We start from the raw sequence: 13,272 nt of genomic DNA, 5'->3' as shown, positions 1-13,272 counted from the left end.
CTACTTTGTCATCACAAAGGCCCAGAATTGGTCTTATATAAATGTCTGTACTCTAGAAGGCATACATGTCGATTTCAGGTTTCAGAATTCAAGTTTAAGAATTTAGCTGATTGGCCCAGAATATGAAGTATAGAAAGAAGAAAGAATAAACTTTAGAATCTGAAAAAGAATTCAATAGACAAATAGGCCTTAAAGTCCCCTTAAAGCAATGTTTGTGCTTCCATAAAGGATCTTGATAAGAAATAAAATAAAATTAGAATTCAACGTGTCTAGCATTCATACTAAAACTGACTTTTCCCCAAAACTATATCTTGGCACCCATGGAGAAATATGAACTGATAAAATGTTGGCAAATGTTTTCAAGATCAATAAAAAGTTTGTTAGAAATTTTAATCAAATTGTTTCAAGTACAAAACCAGGAAAGATGTGGGCAGAAAAAAGCATTTAGATATCGCCTACTGTGTTTTAGATACTGATATAAATGCTTGAGAACTGTTACCTTGTTTGAGCTTCATCACAACCCTGCAAGGTAGGTACTGTTAGTATCCCTATTTTATAGTTCAGGAAACTGAGGCAAACAGAGTTAAGTGGCTTATCCAGAGTCACACATCTAGTATCTGCAAGTGGATTTGAACTCAGGTCTTCCTGACTGCTGGTCCAGTGTCCTGTCTGCTGTACCACCTGATATACAGGGCTGTAATGTTATTCCTTAACAGCTTTTTGTACTCTTTGTGTATATAGTTCTCCTTACTACAGCAAGTCTTTTGTATTCTATTTGCCAAAACTGTGACCAAGGGAAGCTGGGGGCAGGGCATTCTCCTCCTCCTCCTCCTCCTCCTCCTCCTCCTTCTCCTTCTCCTCCTCCTCCTTCTCCTCCTCCTTCTCCTTCTCCTCCTTCTTCTCCTCCTCCTCCTCCTCCTCCTCTTCCTCCTCTCCCTCCTCCTTCTTCATTTTGTCTTTTAGAGAAAGCTGGTTTTAATATCCTATTCAAAATAACAAAGAAACAAGTTAAAAGGAATAGAAGACTTAAGGATTTAAGTATTCATCTTTCCAGATGGAAAAAAAAAGGAAGGGGCTGAAGAAAGGGTCAGTTGGCCACTGACTGGGATTCTTGGGGAGAGCCAGTTTTAACCCTTTCTCATCAGCCTTTTTTTAAGTGAGTAGAGTGGTGAGCAAGATACGGCTTCATCCACTTTTGTGCCCCGTCTTCATTCAAAGCCTCTCCCATCATTATTACAGGTGCTATTACTCTGTACGTCTTTTCCCTTCTCTCTACTTCTTTCACCGACTTGGAAATTTCATCCTTGACTCACAGGCTGAGATAAGATCACACTGTGCTCTAGAACTTTGTTTGCTCCTGTGGGCAATCATTGATGAGCAGCTGTCCAAATATAAATCAGTCTGGGGCTACCTGAGTTATTGCAATTTGTTTTATTCATGTCCAACTCTTTGTTACCCCTTTTGGGGTTTTCTTGGCAAAGATACTGGAGTGGCTTGCAATTTCCTTCTCCAGCTCATTTTACATATGAGGAAACTGAGGCAAACAGGGTTAAGTGGCTTGCCCACGGTCACCCAGCTCTTCTGTCTGGAGTCAGATTTGATGTTCCTGACTCCAAGCCCAGCTCCCTATACACTGTGTCACCTAGTTGCAGGGCAGTGTTCTTTAAAGAAAATTTGTCAGCATTGACATTGGTCACTCCAGTATAGGACAATTTTTAAAAGTTCTTTGCTTTTTAAAATAATGTATTCCAGCTTTTTTTTTTTACATCACCTTTATTTTCATATATATTCTTCCTTCTCCCCAGGAAATTATCCTATATAACAAAGACCAAGAGAGAGCAAAAGGGAGGGAGGGAAGAGAGAGGGAAGGGAGAGGGGGAAGGACAGAGAGAAAAGAAAAGGGAAGAGAAGAGAGAGTAGGAAGGGTGAAGGAGGGATAGAAGAGAAGGGGAGAGAGCAGAAAGGAAAAGAGGGAAAGGAGAGGGAGAAAGGGGGAGAGAAAAGAAAGGCAGAGGGAGGAGAGAGAAATGGCGAAAGGAAGGAGAAAGAGAGGGAAGGGACAGGGTGAAAGGGAAGGATGGAAAGAAGGGAAGAAAGGAGGAGACAGAAGGGAGAGAGAGGAGGTGAGAGAAATAAGGGGGAACGGGCAGAGAGGGAGATAGAAGAGAGCATAGAAACAAGGTAGAGGGAGATAGAAACAGCTTGATTAAAATGTATACTATTCAGTAAGAGAAATGGAGGACAGAGGAAGGAGGGAAAATGATTTTCCTTTCCATTGTCTCTCTTCCTTTCTGTAGCGTAATCAATTGGTTCCCCTTCTAGGACTTTATAGTCATTGCCTGAATTTTTCTTAGAGATTCTCTGTTGTTTTAATATATGAGCATGTGAATTTTGTGGAGGAAGATGCCAGGTGCTTCTTATGCCATTTCATTTTCTGCATCAAATGAGGCTGTCATGGGAAGTGAGGAGCCTGGAGGGCAGGGGTCCACTACACATTTTCCATAAATGACAAGCTCTGAGCTTAAGAATTTTTTTTTTGGTTACTATTTTTAATGGTTACTTTCTTTCAGGTCTCTTCACCTTTAAGAAATGAAAAGCGAGGCTCCTCATACCTCATTTCTGCCCCTGAAGGGAGCTCAGTGGAATTTGTTGACCAACATTCTCAGGGCACAGGAGGGTATTATGCAGAATCCTACTTAAAGAAGAAGCGAGTCTACTGAGGTTCCCTCCATCGGTCTTCCTGTCTGCTCCGCGTAGCTCATTTCCAGGACCTCTGCTGTTCATCGCTGCCTTAAAGTCGGCCAGACTAGCCATCTCCTTGAAAAAAAAAAAATGGATCACCGTTCCCAGGAGGAACGTTGAGTGCTTCACAGATGGCAGATTTGCCAAATGAAAATAAGAAGCAATAATAAAAAAAAAGACATCCACTGAGACCATTTCCCGCTAGTATTAGGTGCATCCTAAATAATGTGTTAAACATCATAGATTGCTGAGATGAATAATGTTCCTTATTTTCTGACTGAAAAATCAATTTTCCCATAATCATTTTGATACCTTCTCTAATCATCTAAAGCAATAAAGAGGAAACCCTTGTTTCCTGAGCCTTAGAAGGGTGAGTCTAATGACAGGTTGATTTTTTTTTCTTTTAATTTACCCTGTAAGCCAATGTGTATTCCACCTTATTTCTGCTAGTTAGTTTATTTTATAGGTGTGAGATTTTATGATGTAGCAGGAAAAGCCTAGATTTGGAGTCTAAGGACCTCCAGTTGAGCCCCAACTACTTCCTGTTACTTACCACTTGGTTCACCTTAGGCATACCTGAATTCCCTAGTTTCCTCATCTACAAAATGAGGAGGTTGGATGCCCTGACTTTCAAGGTCCTTTTGAACGCTTAGTCTATGATTGTCTGCGCTTTGTCCATAGTTGTAAAAAAGCATGTTCCAAACAGCAGCTGTGACTTTATTTTGAGAAAGCTTTATGTGCAAAAGAAGGTATACAATCAGCTTTGCAGCACAAACTCCATGTGGAGACATACAGGTAGTGTGATTGGTAGGAGATGGTTAGCCATAGCTTTATTTCTTTTGTAGCTATTTTACTTTGAAAGTATAAGAATTACTTTGCATTAAAAAAAAAATCACTCTTTTTTTTTTTACTTACATGTGTGAAACAGTGAGAAGCAGCTGAATAGACTAGAATCACTTTTCTTTTCCCATTGTAATTGTGAAAAACTTATTTTGATGATGTTGTTAGCCACTTCTTTTGGCTTGGGTAATCGAGTCCTCACAAGAGGGAGCTAGCTAACTTTAGCTTGGTTTTAAAGGCTCTAGGGACTTTGGGGAAAGGCCTTTGATCCTCTGAAGCGTCCATGAACTTGAATGGGTCCATACCTCCCACCCCTCAAAGAGTCCTGCGGTTCATTCACCACAGACTTGTGGTTGGCAGGGAGGCCGAAGCTCCTCACCTAGCTTCTACCAGAGACCTGAGGCACGAGGTCGTTGTCAGTCACCAGCCCCGTTGTCATTTTGGTGTCAATCTCCTTCATTCTTCCAAAGCAGTCAAGCGATCAGTATCTTCCTTCCCATTACCCAATGAGATAAGTAAATGCTTTGGTCAAGGGTAAAGCACTACACAAATGCTAATTATTATTATTCTGAAGGAGCCCACCATGGCCCCAGTATTTATTACCTCCTTCGTCTTGAGGATCAAATGAGATATTTGTAAAGCTCTTAGTGCGGCACATAGTAGGTGCTTAATAAATGCTTCTACCCTCCCCTCTGTCCCATGAGCCCAAACCTTAATGTGTGATCTTCAGTATGAACCCTAACCTGTTCAGCACCAGACAGCACCGTCCCTAAGCCTGAAGGATGCAGGAAGCCCCTGCGCTCCAGTTTCCAGATGTGAGATACAAATGCTGTAATTGATTAGACAGACCCCGAACCATGAAGAAAATTTGCCCTCTTTTCATTATCTCGTATGGTGTTGATGCTTAATCACGCTTTGTGTACTCGGTAGAGAATCTTAATTTGCTTCACTTCCTGCCTAATCTTTCTCTTCCTTAAATCGCATCTGTTTAATTCCAGCATGTAGCCAAGTGCCTTGTACACAGTAGGCACTTAATAAATGCTTGTTGAGTAGCGGACATTTTGAAAATTAAACTGAGGTAGTTACATAGTTCTTTCTAAGAATTCTTCAACTTGCAAATGATTTATCACGTGAGGCTGGGGCTAGATTCATGATTTCATTGATAAAGGGAACTCCTGATGGAGAGTTCCTCCACCAGTGAAGATTGCATATGGGCATCTGCTGCAGGTCAAGTGAGGAGGGGAATGCAGATGGGGGAGAGCCTTGAACACCAGGTGTCCTGAATGTCATCCCCTCTATGCAGCCTCATCTTCAGCAGCATAATGTCATTATTTGACAGCTTGCTCATAATTGATCTGTGCCCCATGTTTTCCTTTCCTTTGTTCCTTCCTGCCTTGCCCTGAATGTTTTCAGGGGTCAGTAGCCCTTCTCAAGAGAGGCAAACAGGAAAGCAAAGAAGGAAAACTCGAAAATCAGGACTGTTAACCAGCAGCTGCACAGACCCATCAAAGTTTGTCTGTGTAGAGGATTGAAACCCTGGTCCAGAATCAAGAGTGGGGGTTACTGGGAATTTTTATCCAGACTCTTCCCATTGCTTGTTATTACTATAATCAGTAACCAGGCCCATTGTGGGGGGGGGGGGGAACCATGAAAATTCTGTATTATAGTTATTTTTCTATGTAATCAAACTAAAATGCTCTGTGTTCATCTAATTCTTAATATTAAAAAGACATGCATGTCAGTTCTTTATTAGATTTATTTGTATAAAGAGTAACAAAGTGCATATAAGTTGTACACAGGTTCCAAACAGGTTCGATTGTGGGTAATGCTGGAACATTCCACTACCTGCATCAGACAAACACACAGATATGGGCAAGGGTATAAAACGCAGTCCTTAGCTCACTACACAAATTTGAATAGCCCGTCTCTCTGCCCGTCTGTCTGTCTCTCATTATTGCCAGTCCCGAATCTTTCCAAAAACATTTTCAAAAGAAAAAAGTGAAAAGCAATGGCACACTAGTACTATGGAGTTTTGAATGACTTCAGACAGACATTCCTTAAAACCATTCGTGTTCACATTGCATTGGCGACCACATCATTTTAACTGGCTAGCTAGCTATCCCCAAGCGTCCCCCAAAGTTGGCACCTTTCAGCTGGCCCTAGCTTCCAAGCAAGGAAGATTCCTCTAGGTGGCAATCTGCTACCTTGTCTTGGCATCCCTGTTCCATGTTACACGTGATGGGGATGTGGTCATTACCCCACGACTCCCCCAATGATTATTGGCTCAATGCCTGTGCCCATTACATAAAGGCATTTTGCCTTTTCATGTCAAGTACAGAAACAGCCTAAAGTATAATACAATTTATATGGTATGTCTAAATTTTTCCATCCAACATAAAACCACATTCTCGTGGTTTTATGAAACCAGCTTGACCTCTGAAGTGTCAAAATCCTTAGGAAGAATTTCTTTTTGTAGCAAAGTTTGAAAATTAAAGGTACATTTGTGTTTTATTTTTTAAAAAGAATGAAAAGAAAGAAAGCCTATTGAGTGGTATTGGGGCTCTTTTAGTTCAGCTGGTTAGGACATGTTGATAACAAGGTCAATGCCATCCATTCAATTCCCACATCAGTTCAGATTCCAATGGGCACAGGCTGCATCCCTTTGCCCAGCCAGGCTTTTTACAAATAGTCACCAGGGATCCAAGAAGATGACTCATGAAAGAACTCAAGTAGGATTCCCTTCATTTTCAAAGGCAGTATGTGAACTGGCATCTGACAGAAGGTTTGGTCCATTGGTATATATACTGGAAGTCTGTATGTACAATGAAAGTAACTTGATAAGCTTACAGCCCTTGTCTCAATTTGACAAGTCAGGAAAATGGACTCCGTTTCATATCATAACTCATAACTGCCACTGAAAGCAAATAATTTGAGAGAGGATTTGGGTCAGTTTTCTTTTTGCTAGAAATAACATTCTTGTGAGAAGTCATGTGAGCATTCAGCAAGCCCAGTGACATGAGAGCCACCAGCTGCCGTGGCTGGTGGTAGACATCTTCCAATAAGAGGAGTGCTTAAAATGTGGGTTTCTTATATCTTTCACCATTCCATGATCATCACCTATAAAGAACCACCTAAAGGTGTTAAACCCCTCTGTACACAGCAGGCATTCAATAAATAGTTTATGAATGAATGACCAAATTTGGGGAGAATACAAACGTTAAATTTTTTTTTAAAAGAACCCTCCCCACCCCCCCCAACTGAGCTTAGGGACGACTTCCAGAGAGGCCAGACCACCAACTGTTGGGCAGTACAAGCAAAAGAATGTTCTTTGGGGGATGCTCATGCCCCAATACTCAGAGGAGTGCCTTGCACACAGCAGGCACCTAAAGCAATGTTTGGTCGATGAGATCTTATTTTATAAGTGCTTCAAATCCACGGATGAGACTTTGAAAGGATGTTCGATGGTTTGGTTGATACTCCCAGCATTTCTTCATTAATTGGTAAACCTGTAAAAAAAAAAAAAACAACGAAAGCAAAAATGTTGGTGTTGGGTCGGTTTAAGTTTGGTTTGTTTTTGAAAATGGATTTTAAAAAATGAAAGTTATGAGTCAAAAATAGATAACTTAAAATGAGATTAGAGAGTATTGGTGGAAAGATGTAACTGATATGGATGCAATTTGCAAGGTTCAGTAAGCTGATTGGTTCAGCCGTTGTCCATGCAAACTCAAAATGCTTCCCGATCTTTTTGTAATCCAGTTTGGGGTTGAAGTCTAAGGTCATAGACACAACAACAAGCCTGGAATGGATTGATCAAATTCCAGATTGTAAATGAATAGTCAGGCCATTCCTGCTCCATTTACATCCTCCCCCCCCCCCCCCGATCCCTACTGATCAATTATAGTCTAAATTACCTCTGATGACATTTTAACATTATAGTTTTGAATTTAGTCATAAAAAATTGAGGGCTCTATTGAATGTAGAAAAGATAGTACACTTAGTCATACCACATTCAGTCTCAAGGTTCTACCTGCCTTAGAGGGCTTACAGCTGGCAAAACATATATAAACTCAGACGGAGACATAATATGGAATAGGAGATCTGGCTTAAGATGTGGAGTGATTTTTTCCCCTCATGTCTCAGCATCTGAAAAGTGTCTTTTAAGGAATATCCTCCCTCTCATCATCTACCTCCTCTCCACCCAGGATCCCCATCTGACCCAATGGTCTTTAACATCTTGCTGTGTGTTACAATGGAATGTCCCATGAATACCTCTTCTGGGCAGTTAGGTGGGCACTGCAAACGTTTTCCATCCTTTAATGCACGCACAAGCCTTGTGACAGTCATCTGGCCTTGAGTCGGGCCGATCATCTTTAAGAACATCTGGACAAAACAAAACCATCGAAGGTGTTTGACCCTGGCTGTGTTAGTTGACAATTTCACCTCACTCTTGCACTCTCAATTTCTTGTTTTCTTGCTTTAAGGATAAGCAGTAGAATTGGCTTTACTCTTTGCTTTATCTATAGGATATTGTCCTCTTTCCTTGGCTGGACATTCAGGGCCCTCAACAATCTGGGGCCATCTTCCCTTTTCACTTTTTTTCTCCCACCCCTCTATTATTACTGTTGCTGCTGCCACTATTACTACTACTACTTACTAGTACTATTACTACCAATACTGATAATCCTCCTCCAACTACTACTGACTTAAATGCTATCCTTCAGGGTCTAGTTCACATCTCTCATATGCTCTATGAAGCTTCTCTGACCCTTCCAGGCTAAAATGATTATACCTTCTCCTGATCTCAGGAATCTGCCTGCCTGTGCCTCTTCTTTGGCATTTAAAAGCTATCTGTCAGGAAGACCTGAGCTCAAGTCCAGCCGCATATACTCTCTAGCTGCATGACCTTAGGCAAGCCACTTAAACTTTCTCAGCCTCGGTTTCCCTTTCTGTAAAACAGGGACAAGTAAGAGCACCTGCCTTTTCGTGAAGATTAAATGAAGTAACATATGTACACCTTAGAGCACTATAGAAATACTAGCTATTATTATTACTGTTCCTATTTTCCCATTTCCTGGAAGGTCAGGACTAGATTATTACTATTTGAGCTACTATGTAGCTCAAAACATGTAAAACAAGTGTTCAATATTTATTTGTTGAATGAACCAACTCAAATGGGAAAAAAAAAATCAAATTTTTTTTCTTTCCACCTGGGTTAAGTCTCTGTGTGATAACATCCCATTTTAACAGACTCAGGAAATTAATCAGGAGTGGAGGGTCAGGGTGGTGAGAGGGGCTCCTTTCATCCCTGTGAGCTTTGGGGAAAAAAAGACAAAAAAGAACAATTACCGCCATGGGACTGGATTCTGAATCACAGTAGGTGAGGAGTTCATGTAACGTGACCCCAAAAGACCAGACATCAGAGGCGATATAAAATTTGCACTGAACTAAACACTCTGGGGCATACCTGGAAGGAAAGACAATATGAATCGCGTGATTTCTTGGCGTGAGAAACTGACAGACATCATTGATCACAAATGGAACAGGCCAGTGTTAGCAGGAGCTCTGGGGGTGAGTCTGGAGACTTGGCTCTGGGGCTCACCTCTCAGACCCTCTGTCTCTTCATCAGTGACTCACAGATAAGAATATCTGCACTATTCCCCTCCTTGGAATGAGGAGGAATGGGAATGTGCTATTTCAGCCTTAGAGAGAGGTGAGTGACAGAACGTTGCTACTTCCAGGATTTGAGTTTTCCCTGATGCCTGAGGAACTCCTCCCACCAAGCACAGCCACCCTGTTTCTGGGAGGGAAGATTTCAGAAATGGAGAGACATCTCTGATAAGGAAAATCCCTTTACCAAAGCAGATCTGTGACAGTTCTGGAATAAAAAGTCTGGCTGGCTGTGTCACTGATAAGGTCAGAGACTTGCCAGGGTCATACAGAGGCAACACATGAACCCAGGCTTTCCTCACTGGACTACTTCTATCCACTATGAAACACTGCTCCATTAAATCTTGGCAAATGGTTTAATGAGTTCCTGTGACGAGTCTTAGGATGATGAGCCTTTCCAAACAGCCATCCTAACCCTAAAACACGGATGAAAAAGGACCTCAGGCAAGTCACTTCATTTCCATGGGCCTCAGTTTCCCCATCTGAAAGAGGGAGGGTGCATTAGATTATCTCTGAGATCCACTGGAGCTCCAGATCTTAGATCCCACAAAATGGATGGAGGACTCTCTTAGTAGACCCCGTACCTTTCCAGATCAGTGGCATATTGGGCTCGGTGGTCTTTGACAGCCCCAGTCACCTCCATCCTACATGGAGGATGAGTGTCCTCGTTCATAAACGGGGGCCTTGAAAGCCCCATTGGATTCCCGCAAGACTCCAGTAATATTCGGTGTCATTGCCGCTCCTGTCTGCTCCTTACCAGAAGACAGGACTGTCTCGATCGTCCTTGACCGTGTAATACTCTTTGTCTGTCTCAATGGCTTTCGTTAACCCAAAGTCTCCAATCTTCACGCGGTGCTCATTTTCAACAAGGACATTTCTTGCTGCCAGATCTCGGTGGACATACTGACAGGACCCCAGATAGTCCATCCCCTGAAGAAGGAGAAAGAGAGTAAGGCTCCCAGGCCATATTCACAAAAAATGACCATCTGGATGGCCGGAAGGATTTTTTTTTCCTTCCTATTTTTTAACCCAACAATGACACCTCAGAGGGGTAGCATGGCCTGGCAGACACAGGGCAGATGTGGAGTCTAGAAGATCTGTGTTCAAATCCTCCTTCTGACACGTATTAGCTGGACATCATTTAACATGATTTTCAGGACCCCCAGGCAACTCGCTCAGACTAAAATCTAGAGAGGGGTCAGAGGAAGGCATTTCCACCTTAGTAATTCCTACATGGCTGAAGCCATTTGTCATTAAAAGGATATGAATATATCAAAGTTCAGGACTCTATCCCCTAGGCCATGATGAAATGGCCTTCCATGCAATGGCCCTGGGTTCAAATCCCAACTACTATTCTGCTACTCTGGATTAAGCCATCAGGCCTCAGCAGCTTCCTGACTGCCCCTGTGGGCCCTTCTCCCATTGGTGAATTATGCCCAGAACCACCATGTTAGAGCCGGGCCCCAGACCAGCACCTCCTGATCCTCCAGGACAGGGCCACTAAACCAGACAGAAGGATCCCTGCAAGCCACAGACTGACTTAGAAAAACACACATTTGTAGATTTAAACGCATTTTTTTTTTGGGTGGTTGAGTGGTTTTCTGCTATGTCTGACTTTCTATGACCCCATTTGGGGTTTTCTTGGCAGAGGTCCTGGAGTGGTTTGCATTTCCTTCTCTCTTTTACAGATGAGGAAATTGAGGCAAACAGGGTAAAGTGACTTGCCCAGGGTCACACAGCTAGTAAATGAGGCCAAATTTGAACTCAGGACGATGAGTCTTCCTGACTCCAGGCCTGGCACTCTGCACTATGGCGCCACTTAGAGGCCTGTTTGCCACACTGACAGCACCTACATCCCAGGGTTGAAGGAATCAAATGAGGGTGTTTGTAAAGGGCTCAGCACAGTGCCTGGGCCATAGTAAGTGCTTATAAACGAATTACAAGCTGCATGACCTTGGACAGGTCACCTACCCTCTTGGAGGCTTATTTTTCTCATGAAAAATGAGCAAGTTGGACCAGCTAACTTGTGGTCCTTTCTGGTTCTAAATCCAAGATCCCATGACCTTGTAAAAATAAACATCAAATTAGCAAGGTGAAAAATGTACAAACCACAAAGGCAGCCAGAGGGCACCATAGTGCAGAGCGCCAGACCTGGAGTCAGGAAGACTCATAGTCCTGAGTTCAAATCTCGCCTGACACTTGCTAGCTGTGTGACCCTGGGCAAGTCACTTCACCCAGTTTGCCTCAGTTTCCTCATCTGTAAAACGAGTTAAAGAAGGAAATGGCAAACTACCCAAGTGCCTTTGCCAAGAGAACCCCTCATGGGGTCATGGAGAGTCAGACGTGACTGAGAAGGGATTGAACAACATTGCGGGAAGCAGGACATGGGCATGGCGTTCTCAAGAGATTCTGCCCCCTCTCCAGGGCAGAGGGCTCCCATAGCAGCCCCTTCTCACCTTGCAAATCTGGACCGCGTACTTCAGCTGCTGTTTGAGGCTGATCTTGCTTTTATTCCTAGGAAGATACTCCTTGAGGCTCCCCGAAGGTAGGAACTCCATGATCAGCTTAATCCTATTCCCTCCTGTGGAAATAACAATACTGGCGATGATAAACCAAGCGCAAGCATCCGGGGTGAGCCGCTACTCTTGGGCTAACTCGCTTTCCTGACGGCTTCCAAAGAAACCACAGAAAAGGGCCCCAGTGACAGGGTGAGAGGTGACTGCAGATGAGTCATTTCAAAGTCACGTCACCAGGCATGCACAGAGTCCGCATCCTTCAGACAACTGCAGTTGCTGAAGGTGGGGCCCGTGCTGTCTCAGGTACTTGAAGGAGAAGTTCTGGTCTAGTGGAAAGTGTGGGCTCTAGAGCCGGGAGGGTCTGAGATCCAGTCTCCTCTCAGACATTCTGCTGGCCCTTTTACCCAAGATAGGCTTCTTAACCCAGGAGGCTCAGTTTCCTCATCTATAAAATGGGTATAATAAGAACCTTTACCCACAGGGTCCCAGAGAGGATCAAATGACAGAAATGGTGGCTCTTCTCCTTGTCTCACACCTCCGCCTGACCCCAAGTGAAAAGCGATTCACATAGAGACATGCAGAACAAAGAAATCTAGGGCTAACAGCTTCCCTCCCTTGGCTATTTCCAGTCTATCCTGCCAGGGGCTGCGCTCTCGGTCTTGAGGCCACGTGTGACCCTGCAGGTCCTCACGTGCGGTTGTTCTGACTGAGGGGCCTCTCTGCCTAATGGTTTGCATGGTTTCCCCTCTGGTAGACTCTGGGTTCTTTCAATGCCTTTTGCCTTTCTCTGCATCTTCAGGCATGTAGCAGGTGATAATAAATGCTCATTCGCCGACTCATTCACTGACAGATCTCAAACCAAGAGTTGGAAAGTAGGGCAAAGGCTGTTTTGCAGACCGTCCAATCCTGCTGCTCTCAGCCGAGCAATTCCAGTTGCCAGGGGCGGGTTACTAAAGGTCCAGAACTGCCCAGGGCCCTTCCCTTGCTTAGCGGAAGGAGCTCAGAGGTTTGGATACAGCAGGGAAGCTAGCTGAGCAGGGTGGCATTGGACGCCATGCCAGAGGGCTCCAGGCTCTGTGCTGGACGCTGGTCCAGACAGGGCTTGGGTGCTATGCAGGGAGAGAGGCCAGAGGGCAGGCGGCTGGCGGGGCGTTAGGGCCTGTCAGAAGCCGAGGCTCAGCTTCCTTTCTCGCTAACTCCCCATCCTGCCACCTAGCCCAGATGTTGGTCTGAGCAGGGCCCTGCCCCTGCCCCCCAGGAAAGCCTCTCCTACCATCCTCCGTACAAATCCCTTTGTATTTCACGATGTTTTCATGATAAAGGTTCTTCAGGATTTCGATCTCCTTCTTCAGGTCCGCGATCTGGTTGCCCCCACTCTCTGGCTTCAGAGACTTGACTGCGACCTGCTCACCAGTGTTGTCTCCTTCAGGGTCATACCTGCAGAGCTCCACTTTCCCAAAGTGGCCCTGGGTGGGGAGACAGGGAGAGAGGGAGGGAGAAGAGGGGG

General features: G+C 44.0%; 1 protein-coding gene across 1 annotated transcript; it reads right to left on the bottom strand.

Annotated features, from left to right (window-relative positions):
- Nucleotides 1–5,320: 5,320 nt before the first annotated feature.
- On the bottom strand, nt 5,321–13,227 carry LOC138176947 (tyrosine-protein kinase JAK1-like). The gene is made up of 6 exons (XM_069107884.1): nt 13,039–13,227; nt 11,706–11,830; nt 10,007–10,179; nt 8,929–9,046; nt 7,852–7,962; nt 5,321–7,088 (listed from the first exon to the last, which is right to left on the bottom strand). Exons 2-6 carry the CDS (start codon nt 11,805–11,807, stop codon nt 6,993–6,995), a joined length of 600 nt encoding a protein of 199 aa, XP_068963985.1. The 5' UTR covers nt 11,808–11,830; nt 13,039–13,227; the 3' UTR covers nt 5,321–6,992.
- Between the last annotated feature and the right edge of the window lie 45 nt (nt 13,228–13,272).

This window comes from Petaurus breviceps, unplaced genomic scaffold (genome assembly GCF_028583685.1).
Source record: "Petaurus breviceps papuanus isolate PSGF00001 unplaced genomic scaffold, PetGlider_PUasm1.0 90306, whole genome shotgun sequence".
Taxonomy (NCBI): Eukaryota; Metazoa; Chordata; class Mammalia; order Diprotodontia; family Petauridae; genus Petaurus; species Petaurus breviceps.
Note: the sequence above shows the minus strand (reverse complement) of the source record. Positions and strands in the feature narration are given on the sequence as shown.